General features: G+C 39.8%; 1 protein-coding gene across 2 annotated transcripts in view; it reads right to left on the minus strand.

Moving 5' to 3' along the window:
* The window catches only part of AHRR (aryl hydrocarbon receptor repressor), an 82,199-nt gene that overhangs the window by 39,616 nt on the left and 14,944 nt on the right, over positions 1 to 27,639 (minus strand). For both annotated transcript variants that reach the window (XM_071736932.1, XM_071736931.1), the window contains exons 2-3: positions 24,550 to 24,621; positions 17,435 to 17,616 (exon numbers count right to left, since the gene is read on the minus strand). In XM_071736932.1, the coding sequence (XP_071593033.1) occupies positions 17,435 to 17,616; positions 24,550 to 24,611 (244 nt within the window). In that variant the 5' untranslated portion in view covers positions 24,612 to 24,621. The remainder of the gene's footprint in view (positions 1 to 17,434; positions 17,617 to 24,549; positions 24,622 to 27,639) is intronic.

Below are 27,639 nucleotides of genomic sequence, written 5' to 3' on the forward strand. Positions count from 1 at the left end.
AAAAAGTTTAAAATATTTTCCCTCTTATGGTAAGTCAACTCTATCCAATGAACAGGAGATTTGGCCTATTTTCACATGCAGTTAGCACTATGAAAGCAACTGTTGTTGTTCCATCATGAATTATTTGCGCTAATTACCTGAAATAAGCTTTCAAAAGCTGTTAAATTACTTCGGAGCCCAGAATTTTTAAAAAGTAAGCTGGGTGCATTGCTCATTGACATTTTATGAGGATTAGTACACAGACACATTTCGTATAAAGGCAGCGCAAACAGGCTTGCCCAAACCAGCTGTATAATCCAGCTTAAATAAGTAACAACAGCAAGGAGGGCACAGCTTTAAACCCATTGAGGACTCCCAGTGTGGGCTGAGGTGACTCGTTTGCACAGTGTCTGGCAAGTTCATTGCTATTATTAGCCACACTAGCCAAGGGAAAGCTTACTCGGGTGTGCCCACACACGCTACAGACAGCTTCAGGGACTCTGGAGATGCTCCCACTGGTTGTGAAGTGCCCTTGGCTGCATCCAAGGTTATGTTCAGGCTTGACCTTGGTGTGAATCTTCCCCAGCTCAAGCAGTGGGAAAGGTTCCCTCCCATCTGCACTGCAGCCTGGCATTTATGCAAGAGATCACCTCCTGGTGTAGCTTTGGTATGAAACTACCAACACCCCAAGATCAGCCTTATCTCTCCTCCAGATCTCGCCTGTGTTTATGGAGGGGAATTAGGATGGAAATCGGGCAGAGGATTGTGAGACTGCTGCTGGTGGACCTCCCTGTCAGACCCTGGCAGACTCATGTCTTGGATGTGAAGTCAGGGCAGTGGAGCAGGCTCAAACCCAGATGCTGAGCATCACCACAGTTTCTCAGCTCAGACAAAGTGCTGGTGGAGGTGATGAGGCAGAGATCTATAAGGAGAGTGTGTTGACAGCCTCCAGAGTGACCACAAAGGTCACCAGGAGTGACCAGTGCAGAAAAGGCAGCAAGCATTTCTGAAGATAGGCCATAGTTTCAAAGATGTCTGAAAGTTTTGAAGATGCTGCCCTGGGTCTTACCATAGGGTCATAGAATCCTATCATCATATATTCATAGATTGTTTTGGGTTGGAAAGAACCTTAAAGGTCATCCAGTTCCAACCTCTCTGCATGGGCAGGGACACCCCTCTCTAGACCAGGTTGCTCAAAGTCCCATCCAGCCTGGCCTTGGTCTTATGTTACTGGTTTGTGCCCATTCATTTTTTACTACAACAACTTCCCATGGAAATGAAAAGTACAGAAAGTCAGTTACTGCCTACACAAAAAGATTATTTTTTCCCCTCTCTATGAACTTTGGCTAAACCACAAGAGGTTAAACTAAAGTGAAAGAGTGTTAGCTACTAATGAAAGTATTTAACACAGCAAATTTTCCTTTCTAGCTATGAAGAGAGATACATTAGAATACCACTGTCCTACCTTTACAAACAAATTGTACTGTTCTTCTGGAGGCAGTTGCTGAAAATATCATTTGTAACAGCAGGAATGAGTTTACATATGGCTATTTCAGGGTAAACAGCTGATAGAATACTAGATGCTCAGCTCTGTTCTGCACGTCAGTCTAGCCACAGAGCTGGTACCTAAAAAATCTTACCTTACTGAGAGTTCTTTTTAAATTCCTCATTGTATGAAAAATAGATTTTTCAAGAACATTACCTCTTCTACTCAAAGACAGTGTGGTCAACTGCTCTATTTTTAAAGGAGAATCAAGAAGGCATCTAATACATGTGCCTATTTTCCATTGGACCTGCAATTCTAGAGAACTGGACAGCAAGTTAGTACAGTGAAATCAAGACAAACAATCACCTCTGATATGCCAGTTTCCAAATAATTACTGCAAGCTTTTCTCATCCTCACACAGCTCTAAAAACTTGAACCTGAAAGTCAAAGATCTGTACACCATGTATTTATATAAGAGAATGTGCAGACAGTAATTTGGATTAGCTGCGTATCTACCTTCATTATTTTTTAGTACTTTTGTAAAGTTTATTAAATTTGAAAATTATCCAGAGAAATGTAATCCAGCTCACTTATTCTTCCCACTAATAATCCATAATCAAACTATTTCAGATTAGTATTATATTAATTGTTAGTTAATAAATAAATTTGCTTTAAATAGCTACTAAGAGGTATTCCTTCATGATAAATAAATTTAAGTACTGCAAGAAATTACAGAATTGCAATCAAGCTTTAAGGATCTCCGAGTTACTCAGTTACAAAAAATTATTGCAAGAAAGCTCAAGAAAGAGCTTCTACCCTCACCATCTCACTTTTCACAGAATCACAGAATGTTAGGGGTTGGAAGGGATCTTGAAAGATCATCGAGTCCAACCCCCCTGTCAAGTCAGGATCACCTCAAGCAGCTCACAGAGTGACATATTGTATATACTTGATGCTCAGCTACCTTTCTACCATGGCCCAGTTCTTTCCAGCAAGTTTTCACCAGGAAGTCGAGGAAAAAAAGTGTTTAATTACTGCAACACAAATAAAGTTCTTACTGAAGGATACCTGGCACTATCCAAGTAAAGGGCAGATTCAGGAAGCCAGCAAACAGTGCAGCTACAGGAATGAGTATAAAGCAAGTTGTTGCCACTGAGCCTTTCACACATCATGGTCCACAGAACCTGTCCTGCCACCGCATAGCCTTTGCCTGGTGTGAAAGACAAGAAAGGGAGCTGGAGTGCCTAACTATGGAGCCCCATCCAAGGAAACACAGCTGGGAGTCGATGGAGTTAAGGCAGGACGGGTCAGGCTGCAAACGGGGCAGCTGGAACATTCTTCTGCCTGATGTATTTTCCATTGCCCAGATGTTCCCCAGTTGACATGAGCTGTGAGATGCTGGATGCGCCAGTCCCGGAGGGTGTTCTGACCCCTGGGAAGTGCTAAAGAGACCCAGGCCTGCCCAGCATTGAGGAGGCACAAAGGTATTTTGAAGCTCTGATCGACTCTTCTCCCACTTGGTCCCTGTGCCAAGTGGTGCAGGAATTCATCTGAGGCCCAAGATTTATTTTGTACATTAACCCAAAGAGCTAACATACCATCTGAGACCAACATGTAGTTAATTGCTGTGAGAACAAAACTTTGCATTTCCTGACCTATTCAAAGTTTGAATTCCCTACTTAACTCCACGCTGCCGTGCTAACAGATGGTACACAGGGTGCAGTTCCAAAACTCCCTGCACCGAGGCATACGTGACGAGAACGAGACAAACTAAACTGCACTGCACACCCCTGGAAACCTGCTCTTTGTATGCAGAATGGGAAACTTCTAAATAAATCTATTCGCCTTCCCAAGCGGCTTCCCCTTCCACACAGATGATCCCGGCTGAAACTCTTCCGCCAGAGCTATCCCTGCCGTGGGGAACTGGAAAAGCACTGGTTAGCAGAGCTGACTCATCAGCTGACTACCCCACAACATCAGCCACAAAGGACCAAGAATGCTGGTGGTGGCATGAAGCGTGTGGGTGGGAACAAGGAATCATCTGGCAGCCTAATGCAGTAGGGAGGGTTGACAACAATTCCTTATTTATTCCCCCCACCCGCCCTAAGGCTTCATCCCTCTGCTGCAGGGATTCTCATCATCTTGACTCTGTGGTAGGGCTCTGTGTAGGGGGGGGAAATCAAAGGTACATCCCCTCCCTGTGGCCCAATGCAATGAAAGCATCAGCAGGCTATCTGGGCTCACACAGCCAGACCACTTAGGGCAAAAGGGCCCTCGTGGAGGAGGATGGAAAAGAGATTTGCTTGGTCCCTCTTTCACCCAACAGGAGACAAGAACAATGTCTTACTAGCAAACAAAAGAGATCATCACTTTCCCACCAAAGTCAGGCTGTTAGTAGAGTGAAGAGATGGAGATCCAGTTCTTGAATGGCAGAAAACAGATGTAAGGAAAAACTCTTCAGGACAAAGCAAAGACTACTTGCAGGAAAAGAGAAAACAGCACAGCAAAGATGGGAAGAGAGGGGGAAAATCTACATAGAAAAAACAAGAAAATCCACAGATGAGGAAAACTGAAAAAAAGTAAAGCATTTAACAAGAGGCAAAGTGAGTTATCTCTTGAAAGGCTGCTGGAGAAAAGGAGACAGAGAATATTTCTCAAATATTTTGGAAGAAAACAGATTGGCAAATTACAAAAGTCAAAACACATAAGGAAAGTCATCAAGGTAAAAAAGTGACAGTGCAAGCAGAAAAAAAAAAAAAAGATTTGCAGGCTTAATTAAAAGCTTAACATGAAAGTACACTGATAAAATCCCCTAAATTGTTTACATGTATCTCATTACATCAGTTTAAATCTGAGTTCTCTTTCTAGGGCTCTTTCCCTCCAGCTGCCACTGCAAATCTGCCTGCAACATGGCTAGCTTGTCCCCAGCTTATCTAGCATGAAACATGCTTCAACCAAATGACTGGATTGGTGAAGGTGTGAGCTCACCCTTTCCAGGCTTCAACCCTTTCAATGGCATTTTCCCTTTGATTCCTAAAAATAGACTTAACGTCAGACCATGCAGTTTTCAAAACATTGGGCCAGATTTCGAAGGCCTGACTTGTATTACTCCACTAATGCCAATGTTAACCAAAACATAATAAAGAATTAAGGGCTTGACCAGTTGTTTTTATGTTCCCTCTCCAAGTAAATCTGCTGTTTTCTGAGAAGAGGCTTTTTGCCTCAACTAGGTCTTTCCTGGCAGATAGCTTCAGTGGGAAGGATATTACGTTTCCCAGTGTTGTCTTCCTCCTTGGAAAGTTTCTGGTACATTTCCCAGTCACCAGGAATTTCAGGGTTTAAAAGTCTTCCCCAACCTGTTTTTCACATGCTGCTGTAAGCATCATTTGGCAAGAGAGCCATGGAGACTCACAAAATTGTATTTTGCCATTGCACCTTTGCTCAAGCTGAAGTAACCATTCCACTTTTTTTCCTGAACTAATACTAAGACAGTTGAACATTTAGAAGATGGAAGATCTACTGGAACTAGAATATCTAAAGTAAGAATGCATGATCTAGAGATCATGACTGGACTGGACTTGACTTGGGTTTGCCTACATAAAGGCAAGAAACCATAAAGGAGCTGCTCTTTTCCAAATCGTGTCTTGGAACTTGGAGCCCCTGCAGTGCTGCTGTAAGGAGCTCATCTTCTGCCAATCAACTGACCTCTCCTCCTACCTCATTCTGCCAGAGGTGACAATCTCAGTCCCACTACTAAAGACAATCCCCACCACAGTAGTTAAAGGGCACAATAACAAAGCAAACCTTCAAACTGACATTATCTCTGCTTTCCTAGTCAGAAGTCATCAGCAGCAAACGTAGGGTGGACCATTGTCCCCAAATAATATGGCTCTCACTATCAAATGCATCAAATATTTCCAGAGTACTTGCTAACAGCATTAAGAATGGAGACTGAATATTGCACTGCAGAATACCTACAGTTCTCTGCCACGTGACCAAGTAGTATATATTTGGCTCACAAGAAAGAACTCTTTCCCTGAACAGGTATATAGAGCTCTATTGCTAAGGTTTAATTATTATGCAGTTCTGAGGGTTCTGAAGAAGTGTTGAAAACAATCAGTTCCTGTTGAACACTAATTTGAGAGCACTCTGCATCTTGCATGACTGAGCCTTTAATAACTAGTAAGTAATTTCTGTGATTTCAAACATCTCTAATTTCCTAACACAAATATTACTTCCTTTGAGATGTGCAGCCTTTTTCTTTATGCAGTGGTTTAGATTAAGACATTAAAAAGTATGGAAAGCAGAAGTCCAATTCCATTTTTCTCCACTTACTGTCTTAGCCCTCATAAGACTGTACTATTTTCCACATAAATACTTACAGTCACTAGTTCAAGATGTATTACCTATTTAGATTATTTATCCTCTAAAGAAGTGTTTTTAAACCAGTATTTATTAAGCTATTTTCCTGTGTGAGGCTTATAGGAGCCATTTGATGCCACAATATCATTTTAATAAATTATTTAGAACAAAATACAAAGTGTTTGTGTCAATTTTTCAGTGACACTGATATATAACATAATACTATCAGAGAAGACTCTGTACTGATGCTGAAACACTCAGGGGAATATAGAAGATGTGACATATGTTTTGCAATTATACAATTACGGGAATCTGTAATTGGACTAGAAAAAGAAAATTCAAAATACATTGTGTTTTGATTTAGAGCTGATCTTTGCTTGTTTTCAGTCCTCTTCTCTCAACTTCTTTTGCCTGTTTCCAACATGTAACCAGGCAAATCATGTTGTGGGTTCAGGGGTAAATGCGAGAGCAGACATTTTCTTTATTATAACAAAAAACCTACAGACAGATATTTACTTCCTATATATACCTTCGACTTGATATATTCCATGCAGATACAAAAAGAGAATGCATTGGTGGTTTTGCAATGAAATTTTAAGAACACAGTAAATCCATGCAGTATGTGTTTCTGTGGAGGATGTTTAAAAATCTGTTTGTAATTTCTCTTAGTAAGCATTCAATTTAGTTTACTGATACACATTCTGCTTCCTCTTCTATACACATAGATGTCAAGCTTTAGAACTTCTTTCAGTTGTATTATCTATGTAGATAGTTGCACAAAAATTAAAATCAAATAAAAACTGGCTATGTTAAGGGAAACCTTCTGTGCCTCATAAAAAAACCCAAACCAGCAATAAAATTCATTTCATGGTTGTCAATGTTCAGGGAACCGACTAACACTTTACTGTTACATTAGATAGAGAACAAAAGCAACCATGTGAGCTGGTGGGTATTTTCATTCCAATGACATAAAAAAGACACTAGACCAAATACGACTAAATGAAAACAAGCCCTTTAGAGTAAGCCATTGAGCCAAAAACTGGAGGACTAATCATATAGCAAAACGAGATAAGCTTTGCAGCTCCCATCTCATGTTTTATGATTTTCAAGCATCTAAATAAGATCCAGTCACAGCCTAGAAAGACAGGTGACTTGCACAGATTCATCCATATAAATCATAGGATAAATCATAAGCTTTGGGGTTTCACTAAATCATCGATTTATTTATTTACTTTCATACTTCTATAAGCCTATCAGCCACCTAAAGCTCTGCTTATAACTAACATAATTTTTCTGCAGGAGGAATTGCTGGGTAATGCAGGCATGATTTCAGGAAAGGCATTTCATCCATAAAGGCAATGTGAAGAAAATGAGCAATGGCTGTAGGAGAAAGAGTCAAAGCTATGGAAAGAGGAGAAGTATGTCTACTGGTGTAAGACAGGAAACAAGACACATACAGACAACACAGAGGGGATCAGTTAAGAAAAAAACCCAATGTGACATCCTGATTCACATGACAGGCAATGGTCTCAGAGCTTCAACGACCTAACGATTATCAGGTCTTTGTGGAACAGACCAAGAAAGAAGGTTTTTATAAAATAAAATTTGTGAAAGTAGATAATAAACCAGTGAGTGATTAATACACAAAAGCAACACAGCATTTATTTGAAAATCTGGTAAGTAGATGACAGAAGCCAGTAAAGGATGTGGCCATTAGTGTTTATTCCCTCCATTCCAGACTTCTCTTCATGTATTGGGTATAAAGTCCAGTTGAAAATCATGACAGGGAGAATGGGCTTAAATACAAATTAAAATAATACCATTTTGTCTAGTCTTAACACACCTTTGCAATCTCCACATTTAGCCTGCCCCTGTGCCTAGCCTTCAGACTGAATTTCATGGGCTTCTCAGAGTCCCAGCAATAGCTGTACATTGCTAGTGAGGAATATGAGGCAGCATTTTAGAACTTCATTAACTCATTCTATGAAAGCACTACAAAGTCCAGAAGCTAAATGGTAGTCTTGTAAATAAAAATATTTTTTAAAGCTCAAAAAGGAAGTGTTGCTTTAGTTGACATCTGATTTACAAGCTCTTAATTCAAGGTATTAATAGGTTTGCAGCATTTCACCTCCATGGACTGCAAGTGTCATATTGAGATCTGCCTTGGTGTAGCCAACATAATTGTACAGATTGAAAGACTGAAGCTACCTGATCTGGCAAGCACCAAAGAAATCTGTCTGCACTGAGCATGATGGAGTGTAACACAGAGATCTTTGAGCTAGGAGTGAGGATATCGGTATGGACACACAGCGACTTGTGCTGCAACATGGAAACAAGAGGAGCTTGAGAAAAAGTGTGGCTTTATTGGGATAGCAGAACATACTCTAGTAATCTGTGCCTTTCAGAAGAACTAATTCATGTAAGCTTATCCCCAAAGTGACACAGCCACTCTGCTTGCTACAGGACCCACTCTAATATCCTCATGGTTTCAGAGGTGCCTCGCAGGGAGCTTCACCATGCGCTGTAAGCCAGAAGTGAGGTGATGGTAAAATAAGAAGAGAAACCAGGAGGACAGCTTCTCACACTGTTCTCTAGACTAAAACTATTTGTCTTATTTGTCTTCAAAGCACAATGCAATTATATTATGCCAAGCTATAATTCCTTGTTCTGTTGAGTAAGAGGTATTGTCTTTCCTTTAAAGGGTGTCTGCGTTTAAAATAAGAAACAAAGTAAATCATTTTCTTGACGGTAAAGAAACACATTTCCTCTCAGCCGTGGCAATCACTCATGAAGCTGAGAATAAGTGTAAACCAAGCCTAAATTCATGCCTGAGGGAATGCTTTCCAGCCTCCCATCCACTGCAGCAGTGATTAGGGCAGAACTATTGCTAGGACCTTCTCCAGTCACTGCAACTGCTAGCAATTTCTGGAGTGAAAATGCAACCTCTCATACAGTGGAAACCAATCTTGTTTCTACACCCAAGTAAACCTTGAGCTGCAGCTGAACTAAACTTATGCTGAGTTAATTCTCAGTCTCTATCATCCAAAGAAAATTTATCTCAACAAATGTAGGTCAATGAAAGGTCATTCACTATAGCAGAGAGTATGATCCACAGGAGGCTATGTGGGTATTTCAACAGCTAGTGCAAAGCTAGACCAAGGAGGACCTTAGCTGCAGAGGAAGGAGTGATGAAGCACAGTGCTTGAGTAAGATGAACATCACTGAATGAAAAAATCTTGCATATATCCTGGATTAGATGGGCCCAGTTTCCCTTGCCACACATCTATTTACACCAATGCTACATGAGGTGCATAGTGTGAGCTAACCCAACGCAGCTGAGCATCAAAGCCTGCCAAACCAGAATGATTAAAAATTACTAAGCAAGCAGGATAAAGATAGAGACCTGCACTCTATAGCTGAAATAGTTTGGGGACTTCCCCTAGCTCCAAACTAATATATCATCTGTGGTTTGTGGTAACACCTATAAAACCATCCACTGTGTGTGTCTGTGCCCATGTTGTCTGATTCTGAGTATACTTCTACTGTTGCTAGAAACAACTCTTCCAGTGCCACCTGCCTTCGGGAGAAATCTAACAGGTTCCCTTCTTGCCACTTGCCGTTTCTAACTCCCTGGTTTTGTAATCAGTCTTGCCAATACCAGGAGAAACACTGAGGCCTGCAGGGATGTTCACTTGAATGGCATCTAACAGAAAAGTGTTATAAGATATACATCCAGAATCACAAGAGGAGGCTCTGCAAGAAGAATCATAATGATAGTGTGTTTCCCAGAGACAACCCTCTTTGAGCAGATGACTGACTCAGCCTAAGAGCACTAAGCTTGTGAAGTCTGAAAACTTCACAAAATTCACAGCTGTGAAGAACTCATGGAAAAACCCAAGAATACCCTAGGAGTACCAGAAAATATCTGACACTTAACTTATAACTAAGATCCTTTATTTGCCAGTACTCAAAATAACAGGTATGGAATTTAGAGGCAGTCTCAGAATACGACAATATAGTCTTTCACTAACAGATTCCCTCGTCCTTCGAAGGTGACAAGAATTCAAGCAATTTGAGAGTCCTCTTCTTCATTAATATAGGCTTATTCTGAAGTAAATCCTACTTCTAAACCTACTGTCCCTCTCCTACAAAACCCATCTTCTTTGCAGAAAGCTGCAGAGAAAGCCAACCAGCAGAAGACGAAATACAGTCCTCTTACAAGAGTCAACAAAGGTCTCCCAAGGGTCAGAGAGATCTCCAGGTTATCCAAGAGGATGTGTAACACAAAAACAGCCTCAGGTATTTGTTACATGGAATGAATACTCTCCCCAGGAAACATGGGTAAAAGAAAAAATATGTACCATATTGCATTGGTACAAGCAATATGTTTCAATAAGATGGTCTCTTTGGCAATTAAAAATATCAAAAAGTCTAGTCAAAATAATCCACTCTTGGAAAAAGGGTAATGTACAGGGAAGTCAATGTGCAGCTGCTTCTTCAGAAATGAGTTCTGCCAGATCTCGGGAATTAATATATGCATCTGGCCTCCTTAAATTCTTCACACTTGTATTAAAATTTCACTGATGTAGTATTTTAGCACTTGATTAGATAATGACTTGCAGACATCAGGTCTTCCTTCAAAGATTTATTTGCGTACCACTTACGCAGGAGAATGCTTCTTCTTCTTTTTAATTGCTATATTGTTCTGAAGATGGTAAAATCATAGAGCAGTAGAGAGTGGAAAATGTTCCTTTCATGAACACTCCCTTTTTGGCTGAAACCCTCTGAATGCTGTGGTAATTTGAATATGATGATTCAGTACAGCCACAGGAATAACCTTACCTGTTACCCACTCTGGGCATGAAGGTTCCCTTCTCAGCTCAAGCTGCTGATTATGGTGCCTTAAGAAACCTAAACACCCTAAATGCTTCTAGACAATCTAATAAGCCATGACTGTGGGCCACAGCAATCTAAAGGCATTTTGTATGTGTGCAAAAAGAAAAGACCCTATTTCTCTGTCAAGAAAGAAATCATTCAGGCATTCCATTTCAGAGGAGCACTGGGAGTGCTCTAAATCAGTAGAATATGTCTTTAAAAAAACAAACTTGCAACTGCTAGAGTGTTCAGCTACGTTGGGGACTTCTTGACTCGAGGTATTGGCTTCAACACTAGTTAAGCAGAGAAGCAACTGAAACCCTAGATTTATAAATTGAAGTGCAGGTTTCAACAAAAACTAGAGTCTTGATAATCTGAAAGCCTCTGATTATTCTCATAATGGAAATCAATACATAAATCACACCAAGAACAGAGGGAGTGAAGAGATGCAGTCAAGAAGGTATAATTCCATGCTTATTGATTTAGGCATTTTATCCTGTTTTAAGTGTAGCCTCTCTTATAATCTTTATTTCTATTTCAGATCTTTTATTATTTTACTTTTCTTGCTTCTCTTCTAAATACATGCAGTACAAAGGACCTGGAGAGAGTCCAATGACAGAACATGAAGTTGGTGGAGGGATCGGTGAACTCTCCAATGAGGAGAAGCTGACAGAGCTGGGACTGTTCAGCCTGAAGAAAAGAAAGCTCACTGGGGATCTGTCTCATCAGCATGTTTAAATACCTGAAAGGAGGATCTAAAAAAGAGGTAACAGGCTCTTTTCAGTGGTGCCTGGTGACAGGATAAGAGGCAGTGAGCACAAACAGAAAAATGGGAGGGTCTGTCTGAACAGCAGGAAGCATTTTTTCACTGTAAAGTTGACCAAGCACTGTCACAGGTCCAGGGAGGTTGTGGAGTCTCTATCATTGCAGATATTCAAAAAGCCACCTGGACATGGTCCTGGGCAACCTGCTATTGGTGGCCCTGCGTGAGCAAGGGGGTTGGGCCAGATGACCTCCAAAGGTCCCTTCCAACTTCAACCCTTCTGTGATTCACTAAGACTATTGTTTTAAATTTAAGGGAAAGCTTAAATTTAAAAGGAAAAATTTAAGTTTAAGGGAAATGTATCCAGTACAGGTTATAATTGTAACAATAATCTCAAAAGTCTGAGTTCAGTTTCAAAATCAGTTACATTTTGTTGTGGAAAAATTTTTCTTGCTTATGTAAAGTAAAATTTAAAAACATGTTTATACCAAAAGAGAAGATCTTGACAATGAAGAAAATAAAAATTCAGCTGAAAACTCTTGGAAAACAGAAGTGTTATGGAGACAGAGTGGGAGGAAAAGGGATGCCTGACAACCGCTCTGCTTACACTGCAGTGAAATCCTGGCTCCTCAGATCAGGGGCTTTGGCTCAGGTAAGCAGCAGTGATAAAGCAGTGTTGAATAGCATTGTGGTACGGACAATACACTGAAAGCAAGACCACTCTTTGCTTCACTACCCACCTCAAATTATCAAGAAAGAGATTATAGAAAGCATGCTGGAAGTCCTTTAACCATAAAGTGGTGGGAAAAGAGTTTTCTGCTACCCAGCAAAGGGGGACTTTTAAAAGTTTTATTATTTATTACCTCTTCTTGCTTCCATCAGCTAGGATCAGACAGATACTGCTACTGAGCACCAGCAACAAGGCTAGCACCTCAGGTACTTCAGTTTAATATTTGCAAGTTAGGTGCATCTTGTGAAACTCACAGCAGCATAATCTAAGAAGGAGCTGAAGCATTCTAGGAGCTATTAGCTTTTAGTCCACGAGAAATCATAGTAGAGAAGGGAGATTGTGAAAGACTAGAACAGGACAAATATAGGGCTTACCTTTAAAAAACATGGAAAAAAAAACCCAAAGAATGATAGGACTACCAAGCTCAGCTTCAATCCCTAGAAAAATGGTGGCTAAAAATACAGAATAACCTATGTGTAATGACTTAGCGGCAGTAAAAAAAAAAAAAATAGAAATTACCTGGTCTGTCAAGGATATTTTGCCGTGTTACACCACATAAATTATATTTTCTACATCTGGACATTTGGATGAGTAGAACAATAATTATTACAAGTCTTCATAATTGTAAAAGGTTATTTCTACTGTCTCATAATATTTTTATAAGTAAACTGAAGAATCTTGTTGGACGGGGGCCCAAGTTTACTTAAGAAACCATCATTTAAGAAAAGGTCTTACACTAAGAACCAAAAGATGAAGAGCTTTAAACACTAGTTGTAACTGTATTGGTCTAAATAAGTTGTTGTAAGTATTTTCCTTGCACATCGTAGGCAGCTTAAGTTAGCTGTCTCTCAGAAAGAAGCTGAGATGCTAAAAGAACAAAGTTCTATTCTTTTTACATTAGTGTGCAAAATTAATACCTAAACTAGAAGGGAACAGTTTAAACAATCAACAGAAGGGAGCTGGCTTTGAAGTGGAGCAAGACCACCATTTTTCCACCGGTGGAAAAACTGAGAAGTAAGAGGTACTAAAGGATGTATTGTCAAGAGTGACAAAGGAAGACAGATTACAAATAACCAAGAGGGAATATGGCCAAGACAGAGGTCCAGCAAGCTCAAGTGCTCACCTCCACTAAGTGCCACTCCACTTCCACAGTAGCCCCACCCAAGGCAAATTTTGGCCATTTTGGCCAAATGACCAACACAGCTTCCTGCAGGAGTTGCTGTCTGTCACAGTTTAACACCAGCCCACAACCAAGCCCCACATAGCTGATCACTAATTCCCCCATGCTGGGATGGGGGAGAGAATCAGAGGAGTAAAAGTGAGAAAACTCATGGGTTGAGATAAAGACAGTCTAATAAGTGAGAGAAAAAACACACCTACAAACAAAACAAGGAATTAATTCTCTGCTTCCCATTGTCAAGCAGGTGTTCAGCCATCCCTAAGGCAGCTGGGCTCCATCACACATAATGATGGCTTGGAAAGGCAAACACCATCACTCCAAATGTTCCCCCTTTCTCTTTCTTCCCCCGGCTTTATAGGCTGATCACGACATCGTGTGGTATGGGATTTCCCTTTGGTCATTTGAGGTCAGCTTTCCTGGCTGTGTCCCTTCCCAAATTCTTGTGTACTCCCAGCCTACTAGCTGGTGGGGTGCTGTGAGATGCAGAAAAAGCCTCAACTCTGTGTGAGCATTGCTCAGCAGCAGCGAAAACATCGCTGTATTACTGACCCTGCTTCCAGCACAAATCCAAACCATGGCCCCGTACCAGCTACCATGAAGAAAAGAAATTCTTTCCCAGCTGAAACCAGCACAATGTCTCTTGGTCTGAGCACTGGCTCAGATCCGTGCTGTTTTATACAAGAGATCTGGTGTGACTGGAAGGTTACTGCTGCAAGCCATTTTAAAGTGCTTATCAGGAAAATGCAAAATGACTAAATGCATATAGCTTGGGGGGGAGTGGGGCTATTAATAGAGCCACTGCCAACTGATAACAGGGATAGGAAAACCATAAACCGAGTAGACAGAAGAATTGTTCTGAAGCCAAAGGAAAGCATTTCTAAGAGTGCAGGAGTGAATCCACCGTAGTTAAACTGAATAGCAGAAAAAATCAGTCTCAACAAACAGATATAAATTTTAGAAAAGAACCAGGCCTAACTAAGATGAACAGGTCATATGCTTTAAGGTACTAACCTGCAATGGTCACTGGAAAGGGAATAAATGCCTGATGAATATTCTCTATCCCCTAATACCTAATTCTCTGCAAAATTATTTTCACAGTTGGAATCAATATGGTGAAGTCACTCCATGCCCTTTAATTGGCTACTGGTCTTTGTAAATGGTACATTTGCTCTACACTGAGTAGTTCGGAGTAGCTACTGAAAGGACACCTAGTGGCAAGTAAATGAGTATATCTGGAAACCACTGGGACTTTTGAAGATGTGTGATTGTAATTGTCACAGAATTTGCTGAGCTGAAGCTGCAATGTCATGTATGAACTCATGTGTCAAAGAGCACTATTAATGGTGGGGTTTTATTTAAAAAGTTGCAAACAACATTCTTACTAGCACTGTTTAAAAATGTGGAATTTAAGCTTAACTTTCTCCAACCTCACAGAATAGTATTTTAAGTAAAGCATGCACATGCCTGTGTGTCATAGATTACAAACTTGAATATCCTGAAGCTCCACAGCACCAGTTTTAGGAATATCAGATATCTGAACAGAACTCATTAGAGATACATTTTGCTCGATACTGAAGCTGAATTTAAGCTTGCTCATCATCATAAATTGGGATCCTCCACTGTGCCACTCTAAAATATCCTAAGCAATTGCTACCTTTCTAGTGCTTCTCTCCTAGGAAGACAAACGGGAGAAGCTTGTAAGTTGACACAATGGAGCTAATTTCAGCCCTTATTTTTATTTATTTTTTGTGTGTGTCCATCTGACTTTATAGTCACTTCTTGTCTGTGTTTATTCCAAACTCCTTAATGCATACTAATGCCCTTGTGACCAGGAGATGCCCACAACAGGCAGCTGTATTCCAGATGGAGTCATGCTGGTCTCATGCAGAGAAGGATTATAACCTTCCTGCGTAGTGACATACTGCTGCCTTTGGGCAAACAGACCAAAATCCACACTTGGCTTTCTTGTTTATGTCAACATATCATATTGCAAGCATTGAACAATTTGCTGACCACTGTCTCTCTTCGATTATTGTTTTTATGTTCTCTTTTCCAGGTTTATCTCTTTTACTGAACACCAGTTCCTTTGGATTAATTTTCCCTGAGTGAATTAGCAGAGATTTGCTAGGTCAGTTTTTCCAGATACATTTCATTTTATCCAATTTTATAACATCTCTGTATGCCACTGGTCTGTTCTCTGTCCTCAGAGTGTTTATAACAGCTCACAGCTTTGTAACATCCTTTAATTTAAAAAACCACAATCATGCCATTTCTGCTCTTCTGTCCTCTTTCATCACAGCAGAGATGGAAACACTGAGATGAATATTTTTGTCTGCTTTTTTTAGGTGAATTCTTCCTACCGAAGCTTCTTTTTAAAAAAAAACAAAAAACAAACCAAACCAAACAATAAAAAAACCCCAAAATGCAGATTCTGCCAGTTTTCTCCACAACTACAAGGAAGTAGATCATGATGTGCAATGAAGCTGAGACTGCAGCTCCTGCTCTTATCCAAACATAAGCACCCATTCCTCACCCAGCTCTGTTTCCACAGCTCACCTCTCCTCCACTCCACCCTTTTGAAGCTCCAGACTGCTCTCCTGTCTTAAAAAGGCATGTAGTTTCCTTCCTTCACTATAAACAATGCTCATTGTAACCTTAGTTTCATGATGTAAACATTTAAAAATAAGAATGAAGGGAACACAACCTGAATGTTCAATTAGGCAATTTGGAGATTAAATTAAAGGAAATATCCCAAAACATGGAACATTTCAGAGTAATGAAGTCTGACTTCATTTGTTTTCCATTTATCCCATTCCTTGAAAAAAGGGAGACAACAGATCTTAGAAACTTGAGCAGAAGAGCAGCAAAGGCAGCTAAAGACAGATAAATGCTTGGGGGTCCATGAGGAAAAAAAGGGGCCATAAGACTCAGGTATTTGTTCAAAGGGAAAGGAAGGCACTCTGTAAACTGCAGGATGCTGGAGGCTGGGCAGACAGCTGCCATAGTTGATGTGGGAGGCTCCTGCTATCAGAAACATCACCATCTGTAATCCGATGTCAGCTTGTAAAATGCCCCACTGACTGCCAAAGCCTTTTCAAAACCTGGCTTTTTCTTTCATACTAAATAAAATTTTAAATTGTATCTTAAAAAGTAAGAAACCAACCAACAGATACCATTCTTCAGTCAAAACAAACAAAAAAATAGGGCTTCCTTTTAAACATTCTGATGTGTACACTTGTAGATGTGTAACAAGGAATAGTACACAGGACAGTGGAGTAAAGAGCAGTAAAAGAAAAATAATGTCCACTAGAAAATCTCAACAGCTCACCTGTAAGTTTTGGTCAGTTCTATACCTTCAAGTATGCTTTGTTTTTTCTTTATTTAAACTACTCCAGAGGATATTTTAACTGCTAAATCCCTAACCCAAGTTCTGCTCTTGTGAATTTGTCAGCAACAGAAGAAACCAAAACTATCTGCAAATCTGGAAGGATTCTTATTATGTACCTCTGAACATGCACATTTGGCTTTCATTGTGCAATGCGCCAGAGAGATACAAAAACAAAACATGGCCTCTTACAGCTTTACACTTTAATGTTCAGATCTCACTTATCCTGAAAGAAAGGGATCTTTTTGGCCTTTCAAGCAAGCTCATAGAGCAAACACAGGTAATACGGTTGTTGCTCGACTGTCACCTTGTATTTAAATAGACATTGTAAACATGCACAGTAATAGCTTCAAATAGGGAATTCAAAGTAACTACAGGTATTACATCTGCCCTAAACCAGTTTAGGAATTTTACAGTCCTGTTTTCCCATTTCCAAAACCCTCATGACAAAGAGAGGGAGTTATTCCATGATTTGGTGAAAAACACACAAGTGGCGTAGGAGGAAACGCACAAAATTTCCAGTGCACAGAATACTTTCAGCAGTAGAGATAAGTTAATTTTTTCTTACTTCATCAATATAATCCTGTGTGTTCGTTTTGCTCGTGCTACGTACAAAGCAGCGACAAATTAGACTGATCCTTTCAGTGGGGTATTGATAGTTTAATGAGACCTACCTTGAAAAAAACTTTTGACTCGGAGATAGCTGACACTAAGGCGCAGGACAGAAAGTTTGTCCAGCTTCGATATTATGTCAGGTGGAAAAGGCAGGAGGCTGGCCAGGTGGTCCAGTTCTGCATTCAGGCGGTCCCTGTGTCTCTTCGAAGGGTTTGATTTTTCATTCCCAACAGCAGGCCTTCTGTGGTGGAGAACACATTTTCAATTACCTGTTTTACTTCCAGATAGTACAATGGCAGACCGAGATAAGGTCTGCAATCAGTTGATAACAGGCATGTTTAACATAGTTTCTATGAAAATCTTTAAAGTTTCTGTCTCCTGCCCTGTCTCCTATCATTCTGCATTTGCCTTGGTGCAGAGGTTGAATGCTCTTTTCACATCTGCCCAGTGAATAACAGATGAAGAACTGATATCTCACAGTCAGGACCCTCTCACCTTAGCAGAATGGGTACTATCTTCATGTCCTAATGAATACCAGGAAAAATGATTTCTCATCTATGCTGTACAAATGAGTGTCAGAACAGTAGAGGAAAATTACCGTGACTAATGCATGAACCCATTCAATATCCACTGTATTCATTCAAAGGATCTTAGTGCCCTCCATTTAATGACTCAAGGTTAACCTGTGGGTCAGGAGATAATTAAGAGCCTGTCTTTAGATATGACTTTAAAATGTATGGGAAGCCAGACGAAGAGACATTCTTTCCTCATGCTCAAAACTCTCGTGAACATTCTCACGTGTACTTTTCTTCTTTCCATAATAACAAATATAAGAATTTGGTTTCTCTCTTAAGAATATTGATATTCTTTCCAAAACATAAAGATTAATATTACTAAGATTTTTAAGCCAAGCACTCCTAGTTAATACATATTTCATGTCCCTCTGATGCTGTGAACAGGATCAGATGCCTCAGAAAAGCTACCATGAAAATACATTAAGATGAAATACATCACAAATGTGGAAGCTCAGTTTTGGAGTGTCTGCTGATGTGTTTCTCTCAGAATGTGTAAGGTGCTGTTCTCAACAGGTAAAAAAAAAAAAAAAGTTGTTTCACTTGAACACAGGCATGAAAACCTGATTTGTGCTGAAGCACAGGCTTGTCTCTTAAGAAATGAAACCTGAGTGGTAAGTTTGAGAAGTTAGTTATCTCCAGCAGACTGCCACTGCAGGACCCAGCAGTACTCAAATGCATTATTCAGGAATGAGCCCACTGAAGCCATAAATGATGTGGATCCACAGTCTTGGAGGGGGTGCAGCACCCTGGTGCTGGGGGTGAGCTGGCATCTCCCAGGGGACTGAGTGCTGTGCCTGCTGCTCCTCCACTCACTCTTGTAATGCCCATGTTCAAGTTCTTCCCATAGCACATTGCCACACAGACCCCCTGAGGTACCTTCTCCAGAATAAAAGATGTTGAGAGAAAAATCCATGAGGAAAAAATGGAAAAATACTCAAGAATGGGATGTGTGCTAGCAGTTTCTGTTTTCGCCTGACTTAAGGCAAGGAACATAATCTGGAGTATTTTAGCTGGTATTCCAGTGGAGAATCAGAGCAAAACTGATTATTTGTAGCCCTGTTCTACTGCATTACCATGCTTGATACCTTTACTATATTTCTCAATCATAATTTTAATTTTGAGTGCTAGTATTTCACAAGGTGGCTAAAAGGTTACATTGGAACATTTGCCTGTTCCTCTCTGAAAGTGCAATCTTAATTTATCAAAGTAACTGTGATTTTGAAAAAATAGAGTTGCACTTAGGAATCAGTTAAAAAAACCAACAATGTTTTATACATGCTATTACTGGTAATTGGAGACCTCTTAAAACCAAATCAAGTGTGAAAAATACAGTGCTGTTTTTGAGAATCTTCAGTTCATTTTTACAGGATGAAATGAATGAAAAAATATTTGAAGTAGAAAATCATGTAATTCCTTCTTTTTCATTAAAAATTACCAAAACTGGTACGTGGCCCTTCAATAACACAATTAGTTGCTTTCAAAGACAAGGGAGAGATTTTGTTGACTGGGATAAAAATAAAACTTTCCTCTGTTAGAGCAAATCTGTGACAAATAATGCAGATTATTTATAATGCATCAGCAAAGAAAGAATAATGTTTTGTTGTTTGTTTTTCTTTTACTTCTCCAATCTTTTTCAAAAAAAGGTTGTACACGTTGGACACTATTTTTTGGAGGAAATTCTGAGGCTCAGCTATCCTCAGTAATACACCAAAAGCATTTTGACCTGTGGAGAGTAGTAATTTTGTGGGAACATAGCCTATAGTTCAGTAGAAGCTAAAGAACATGAGCTTTTACTGATGACTCTTTATATCTGACAACCCAGCTGAGATAAAGAAGCAATTTAGGATGAAAAAAAAAATTAATTCCAGTAAGGAAAATTAGACCGATGAGTTCAAGCAGTAAAATTTCTCAAGACTAACATGGAATAGAAAAAAACATTGTCCAAGCCTATTTACCATGTAAAATAGTTGTGGCTCTATGCCAGGAAGGTATGATTTGAGGCAATTATATGAACTTCATTTCTGCTGGGCATAAGGAACAGTTTTCTGGAGGTTGCAAGAAACAGTGTAAAAGGATTACGGAGAAAGTTCAGGACAGAGTCTTCCTGGAAGTTCAAGGAAATGATTCAGTAAGGGAGTGAATCCAAACAAGCAGGGGTTTGATGTTAATGGTAATTAGATGCCAAGTGGATGAGATTTAAAACAATGCACGTTCCACGGAAAGGCTGGCGGAGCCATCGCCATCCATAAACAGAAAAGGGCAGGCAGGGAAATTCTCCAATGGGATCTTTGGAGGCCAATGGAAATTTTAGCCTTTGTTTTGAGCAGAAAGTAGATGGTGCTTGTTGTGTTTGGTCAAACCAGGGATTCTCAAGCTGTGCAAATCAGGTCTAAATAGAGATGTAGCACGATGCCTCTTTTACTATGCTTTTGATACACCAACACCTGCAATGAAGCAGCATTTAAACATGCATTTATACCAATAAATCTGGCATTTCCCTCTTTGCACCGTTAAACCATCCAAATTCAGCAGTGCAGCAGCAGGTACTTGTACCAGATCACATACCCCTTTTGGTAGGAATTGAGCGTGGGAGCTGGTGCAGAGAGCATTTTCTGTTCCAGGGCTATGTCAGGCCATTTGGGCTGAAATGATTCAGCACACCCATGACATACATAGACTGCCAGGAGTGTCAGCCCTTTCCGTGAGCTTGCAGAGGGATTTCCTGTAGCTATTGCTCTGTCTGCTGCCCTCTGTGGGAGCCCTACCCTGCTGATGAAAAGTTCCCTCTAAATAAGCTTTTAAAGTATGCTGAAGTGTTAAACCACCCAATGTCCCAAATGGAGAAAAATCTAATCCTTTACGGTGATGGCAAGCTTTCAGCAAGAAGGGAAAGGGAAGAAAGAGATAATGAGATGCCACAGATATGCTATGTAAGAGTGAGAAGATTCTCATGAGCACACTGACCAGCAGCCACAGCCACTGAGCTGTGCTGGGGCAGTGCACAGGTATGATGGCAGGGCTGAGCTCCAGGGCCAGATCTTCACCAGCTCCTATGAGTGAAAAAGGACCAACTGAGAGAAAGCTGTGTAAAGGAAAGGGGGCTTTTTGCCTTTTTTTTACCTCTTCTGGGTCTTCACACCAAGGAAAGGCTAAAGCAGAACAAATGGTCAAGAAGACATCCCACTGGCAGAGCAGATGGGAGGTGGGGTAGTGTGACATCAAGTAAGAGGAAGGGCTACTGAAGCCTAAAATGAGAACTAGGAAGCAGGAGAAAGAGCTGAAGTCTCTGTTTACTTTGGCACTGGTACAGTTCTGGCTGAAGTGGGTAGTTTGAAGCAGTTAGAGATACACTCAGAGCAAGGGCAGCTGTAGCTTGACTTTAAAAGAGCTGTGAAACCTTACAAGAAATACTTTGTGGTGGGAGAGAGTTTTATAAGGTGCCACGGTTTAAGACAAGGAAGTGGCTGAAGCTCTCAAATGGTCACTATCCTGAAGTGTTGCCTTAGCATTTCTAGTATGAATATTAGTTTCAGCATGGTGATGTCACTTTGAGGTTAAAAACAAGATCTCTTTAGTTTTTGCATGCTTGAATTACCAGTAAAATATCAGATTTCCACAGGAAACAAACACTTGGTAGAAAATATTTCCTTTCGTCAAACTCCAGTTCTCTGGCTGATGGAAATTTTCCAGTCAGTCCAAACTCCAGGTGTTTGAAATGGTTCCATAAAAGCCAAAATGCTTTAGTGTAGACCACATTTGATGGGGCATGTTTGGAAGCTTTCTGGAGCTAAAGGAGAACAAGTAGGATTTTTTATTTATTTGCATGTATAAAAGTAGAAGCTGACTCCAATGTATTATCTGAAAAATGGCAACCTAACAAAGAAGTCTCTCCTAGTTCTGTGTTGAGAAGACTGAAACATATTAGGTCTTCCTGCTAAAACATGTTCTTCTACAGTCTTGTGGGTTTTTGCATTCTCCCATGGAGCTTCTTCATACATTTTCATCACTGTTCCATAAAACTACCTCAGAACAAAGCTCCTGTGCTTGACAGACCAATGAAGTAGGGACTAGTATAATTCTGTGATCTCCTGAATTAAAAGCCGTCTGCAGGATCACCACCTGGCTTGACAGCCCGATCAGAAAAAGCTGATGGAGAGGCAAGAGTTAAATTCCTTGGTTACACTAAGTATGGGCAGACACAAAAGTACCAATTGTTCTGCAAAGGGGAAAGCTGCTCTTCTGTCCTTCGAATCTAGGACTTCAAAAGGACTAGCCCATTAATCCCCACAGAAAGCCAAGTATCCTGCTCGGGCACCTGAACTCACTTATCCTTTTGCCAAGTGAAAGTTATATATCTAGAGGCTATTTGGGGAAAAAGAGGGGAATCATTAATAGGAATGGCCAAAGAATTGCCATCAGCTTTTTTTTTTCCTCTGAAAAAATAAGTTTTTCAGCTGAACAAATACCTCTTCCTGAACAGGTGACAGCGTGTACCATGGTTCATGGAGGAAAAAGCACTATGCTATCAAACAAAAGATCTGTAACAAAAATGGTAGGACATGAATCAAAATAATGGCTAAATATACTGTTCAATTAACAGGCTATCTCTACCCTTCTAAATTAAAGATAAATTACTGAGGCAGCATAGCAGTATGATAACAGTTAGGATAGCTCAAAGCCCTGAAATATCAGTCAGGTCTATAGGACTGAAGGACAGAGACCCTGACAGGAGCTCTCTCAGCTGGACAGTCTTGGGCATTCAGAGCCTCTTTAGATCAGAGTTAGGAGAGTAAGAGAATGAGCACAAGAAAGGCTTACCAAAGAGCATGCCCACAAACAGATAAGGTTTGAGGAAGAGACCAGTGTTGCTAGGAACTGAGAAATCATCATCAAGGGCTGATGATGATGTGTGGGAGCACAGTAGCCTAATAATCCAAACCATCGGATTCCTTTGGTTTTTCTTGATCAAAACTGTGTGTGTTCTGGCTGGATAAGCTCATGCACAGGTACCTGTATTGTAATCTCATAGCAAAGCTATTTTCGAGGTAGCATTACTGATGGCAGCTCCCAAGGTGGAAGCTTGGCTTCATCCAATTCAATTAGAATTTTCTTCTGATTTTTTTGAAGATAGAATTTGTTAAAAGACTTCTAAAGTAATTCATAACCTTTTTTAACAAGTAGTTTTCTTATCCATTGCATTTATTCAGAGGTCATCTTTGGGAGTTCTTCTAGCTAGTATGTATGCTCCAAACATGAAGATTCTGCAGCTACAGAAAGCAGCACAAAGCGACTTTAACTCTCCTTCGTTTCTCCTTCTCTCTCACTTTCTAACAAAAGTTATGATTCAGAAACAGTTCTGCACAGAGGTAATTTCATGTACTGCAGTGTTTCCATACTTCGTGTATTTATAAAGTTAAATGTCCACATCCATACTTGAACAATAGTGCAGAAATGCTACATACGTTTTGATTTAACACTCAGGTTTTGCAGGAAGAATCATTTGGCTATGGAAATTACCACCTATGATATATTTTACACTAAAAGAAATATATTTTGTTAAGTAGGAACAACTGTTTACTGTGCAAATACTCTCCAAAATACAAACAAAACAACAGATTTCACTCAAACATTGAGCAAAACTCCCCTTTGACTTTAGACCAATACATACAATTTTAAGCCAAGTGGGTTATGTTTAGAAGTTCTGAACAACTGAAAATAGGGAAATCTATTTTAATTACCTTCTCATCCTTAAATTGTATGTGAAGGCCATCAGTGCTAGTTCATAATTTTAACACAGTAAAAATGTGTTTCATAACCATATAATCCAGTGTAACACAGAAGATGCGGGAATATTATATTTAAAAGCTTCATTTCACAGTGTGGTTTATAGCATCTGGAAATAATTTTACATTCGAGAGATAGCAGTCCTTTTTCCCTCCCATTTCAAGCATCTTGCAGTAACAACTTCCCATTGCTTTTTTTTTTCCCTTCCTTTTTCCACTTTGCCTTCACACACGCATTTCCTTTCTCCCATTTCTCCTACTGAAAGTGATCCCATAGTAGAGAGGGGTTTGGAAATGGTGGCTCACACAAGATGGACTTAGTGATGCCCCAAGCAAGGCGAAGCCAAGGAAAGGGGAAGTGGGGATCGTGGTATCAGCCCAATGGTGCCACTCTACACACCTTGAGCAGGTGGAGGGGAACACAGAAGCGCACAGGTGGCAGCCACCCCTCTGAAGCATTGTCCAGAGGATGTCTACTCCACCAATACCTTCTGCCTAGGGAGAAATGCTGTCCCTCTCTGCTCTGCAGGGCAGTGTACTCCACACTATGCTGGCGTACACACCACAGCCACCTCTGGCATCCTCCCGGGGCACCTAATGATGGGCAAGGACAGTCTGACCCGTGCTCAGCATCCTTTCTGAAGCCAGTCTCCACCCTGAAGAGCCAGGCTCCTGACCAGGGGTTTCTAGATCCAGATAAAGAGGTGAAGACTCTCCTGTGTCTGTGGACCATGGGAGGAAGGGATTCCTTCTTGTACCTCATTTCTAGCGCATACGTTCAGAGGACGGTGCCCCCTGATGAATGTGATACTTAACTGTTTCTGAATGGGTTTCCTCCTTTTCCTCCCAGCATATAGGCATTCCCCTGGAGGAATCATTGTTTTGGTGCTGAAAAACAAAAGGAATAGGTATTTTAGTTCAGAAGTTTCAGTGTTTTGTACTGCTGCACAAAATGACAGCACCGAGAAAAGTCAGCCGAGGAAAATGTTTGTTCCTTGAGTGTGGCATTCAACAACACTAAAAAGCACGGTGGCATTAGTTAAGATAGAAGCTTAAGGCTTATTCCAATTTCCTACCTTAATATTATTAGAATATTGATGTTTAGATTCAATTTTCATTTTTTCTAATTAAGCATAGTATACAGGGTATAAAAATGGATATAAAATACATCCTGTTTACTTGATATCCAAAATTAATTTTTTTTCATTCTAGGCTCATTTTTAAATTTAGCTAAGCAAATAAGAATGAACAAGGCTACCCATCATCTTCTGCAGGGAGGATTTTGCAGCTTTTTAAATACACAGAATATTGTCTTCCATTACAAACATTGTTGTAAGTAGGATGCAATTATTCAAATCAGCATTTTTCCAGCTCCTCACATTGTCATTTTTAAACTCTGAAAGCATATTTGTTGGCAACTCAACTAGTGACACACTCTAATGTGGTCAGCACTAGGGCCCAATATAGTGCTGGGAATTTTCAGACAAAACTTAACCTTATTACTGCTCTGTTTGAGCACGTTAACCTTAGAGACACTGCAAGCCCCGAAACAAGTTTTTGCATTCAGTTAAATTTTCTGGAAACTATCTGAATATCAAACTCTCTTGGTTTTCTGTCTGAAAAGAGTATTTTTTGTCTTACTGTGTGGCTGTTCCACAGTGGGTGCACATCACCTGTAAGGTTACTGTATCTCAAGAGTATTTGCTGGTTTGTGTAATAGGTAAAATTAAGGGGAACTGCTATGACACTGAATCAAATCTCATGCTACTGAAGATACCCACATAAGATAACACAAATCATAAACTTACTGAACTTCATTTAAAAATGGCCTAAAGGAGCTTTGCTTTACATTGAAAGACAGCTTTCTGATAACTAGAAACCTTTTGCTTTCCAGCTTAAATTTGTTCATGGTCATTTTATGCCCATTTGTTCTTTTGCCAACATTGTCTTTTAGTTTAAATAGCTCTTCCTCCTCCATTGTGTTTACTCATTGGTGTATTTTTAAATACCAGTCAAATCATCAGTCGGCCTTCATTTTTCTATTCTAGGACAACCCAAATTCTTTTATTCCCCTCAAATGTTACAAATTCTTCCCACCATCTTAGGAGCCCTTATTTTCTCATTTCAGTCTAATCTGTAGAAAACACAAATAAATTTAGTCATGCACAGTATATTAAGTAAAATTTGAAAGTATTTAATACACGCACATATATGCATGTGTGCTGACAAACCATTTATTCTTTATGGGAATTATCTCACTTGTTATTTGTGTGGCAGCATTTTCATTTTTCATAACTATGATTAAATTCCTGGTTCATAGTCATCCTCTGGCTACCTAACATGCACAGTTCTCTGTGTTCATGTATAACTTCCAACGAATAAAAGCAGAAATGAATGGAGAAAACATAACTTTTAGTGCCAAAATGCCTGGCTATCATATTCATACAATTAATCTCCAGTTCATTTTTGTTATATGAGAATTTTATCTCCCGTATTGATGGCATAAGCAACTAGGTTTATCAGCACACTCCTGGTTTTGGATGAAATCTCTTAATAAAAATATCAGTCTTCAACATGATAGTTGAGGAGTTCTGTTTGCAGCTTCCTTCCAGGTCAGTCATTTTCCTTTTAGTATGTGTTGTCAACCCAGCTCTTTCCCCCAAAGTTTCAGTTCTTTCCTCAGTAGCACAGCAGCCTTTGCAAAATTCAGATAGATTTGGTCTGTCCTATTTTCTTGATTTGGAATACCAGTTATTGTATCAACAGAAAGCTCACAGGTTTGTCAAAATCATCTAAATCTACATTCCATGTTTATTCCATTTCACAACTAACCACAGCTGTTAATTGTTCCTGCTCTAAGAATTCGTTCTAAAATGATGCATTGTGTAGAGATCAGACAAACCAAGCAGTAGTTCCCTTCTCTCAATTGTAGCTGTTGGCGGAAAGACCACTCATTCTCCAGTTCATGCAGTGTCAGGCATAGAGTTCTTCCAAACATAGGCAAAATAGTTTTATTTACTATTATTGGGACAACTTAATGTGCAATTAGGTGGATGCTTGGCTAAAGTCTGTGAGAGATAAGATGGGGTGTAATAAATACAGCTCCAGATTAAGAAAGTTTATTTATTCCACAGCCTGTGCTTTGGTAAAACCTTCCTTCCACCTTCAGACACGGTTAGGTTAAGCCAGACTACAAGGTCATTTTTTGCAACAGTCTGACAGTTTTTAAGATTTCATCTACTCTGGGTTTTCTCCTCCAGTGGGAAGCTGAAATGGTGTGAAGATGCCAAAAGAATTGCTGCAGTTTCTTGTGAGACCTTACATTAAAAGGTGCTCTCTTTATATTGTAAGACCTTTGTGCTCTGAGTCCTTCCTGTCCGTAATATGAATCTATGACTCATAGTTATGTTTCAAAACAGTGTCACATGCTACACTTCCCTTCTCTTGCCTTCACGAAAAAAATTACATGGAAGAGAGACATTGGGACAGCATAAGTCAACAGAAAACTGAAAGCTAAGACTTCATTAGATATCCTAAAAGGACCACTTTGCTTTAACACTCATTCTAGTTCACTTGATGATGAATTAACATGTGACAGCAAATAAAAATAAATTAAAAGGCCTCAGTATTCAAACAGCTGAAAACCAGGAAATAAATTGCAAAAAATATGAGCTAGAATTTATGAATTGTAAAATGCTGGCTAAGAAAGATAAGGGTCTAAAGGAAAATTCACAAGTTGCAGCGTTAAAGGGAAAAGATAGTGTGATTTTTAGAAGAGTACTACAAACAAAAGAAGTCTAAAAGGTGTGTAGAGTGTTTCCTAGAAGGAGATGGCTCTATTTTAGAACTGTACAGAGGGTAAGAGCATTCATCAGATTTATTTCTAATCTCTGAAAAGAAGGGGAA

This window comes from Heliangelus exortis, chromosome 2 (genome assembly GCF_036169615.1).
Source record: "Heliangelus exortis chromosome 2, bHelExo1.hap1, whole genome shotgun sequence".
NCBI classification, from domain to species: domain Eukaryota; kingdom Metazoa; phylum Chordata; class Aves; order Apodiformes; family Trochilidae; genus Heliangelus; species Heliangelus exortis.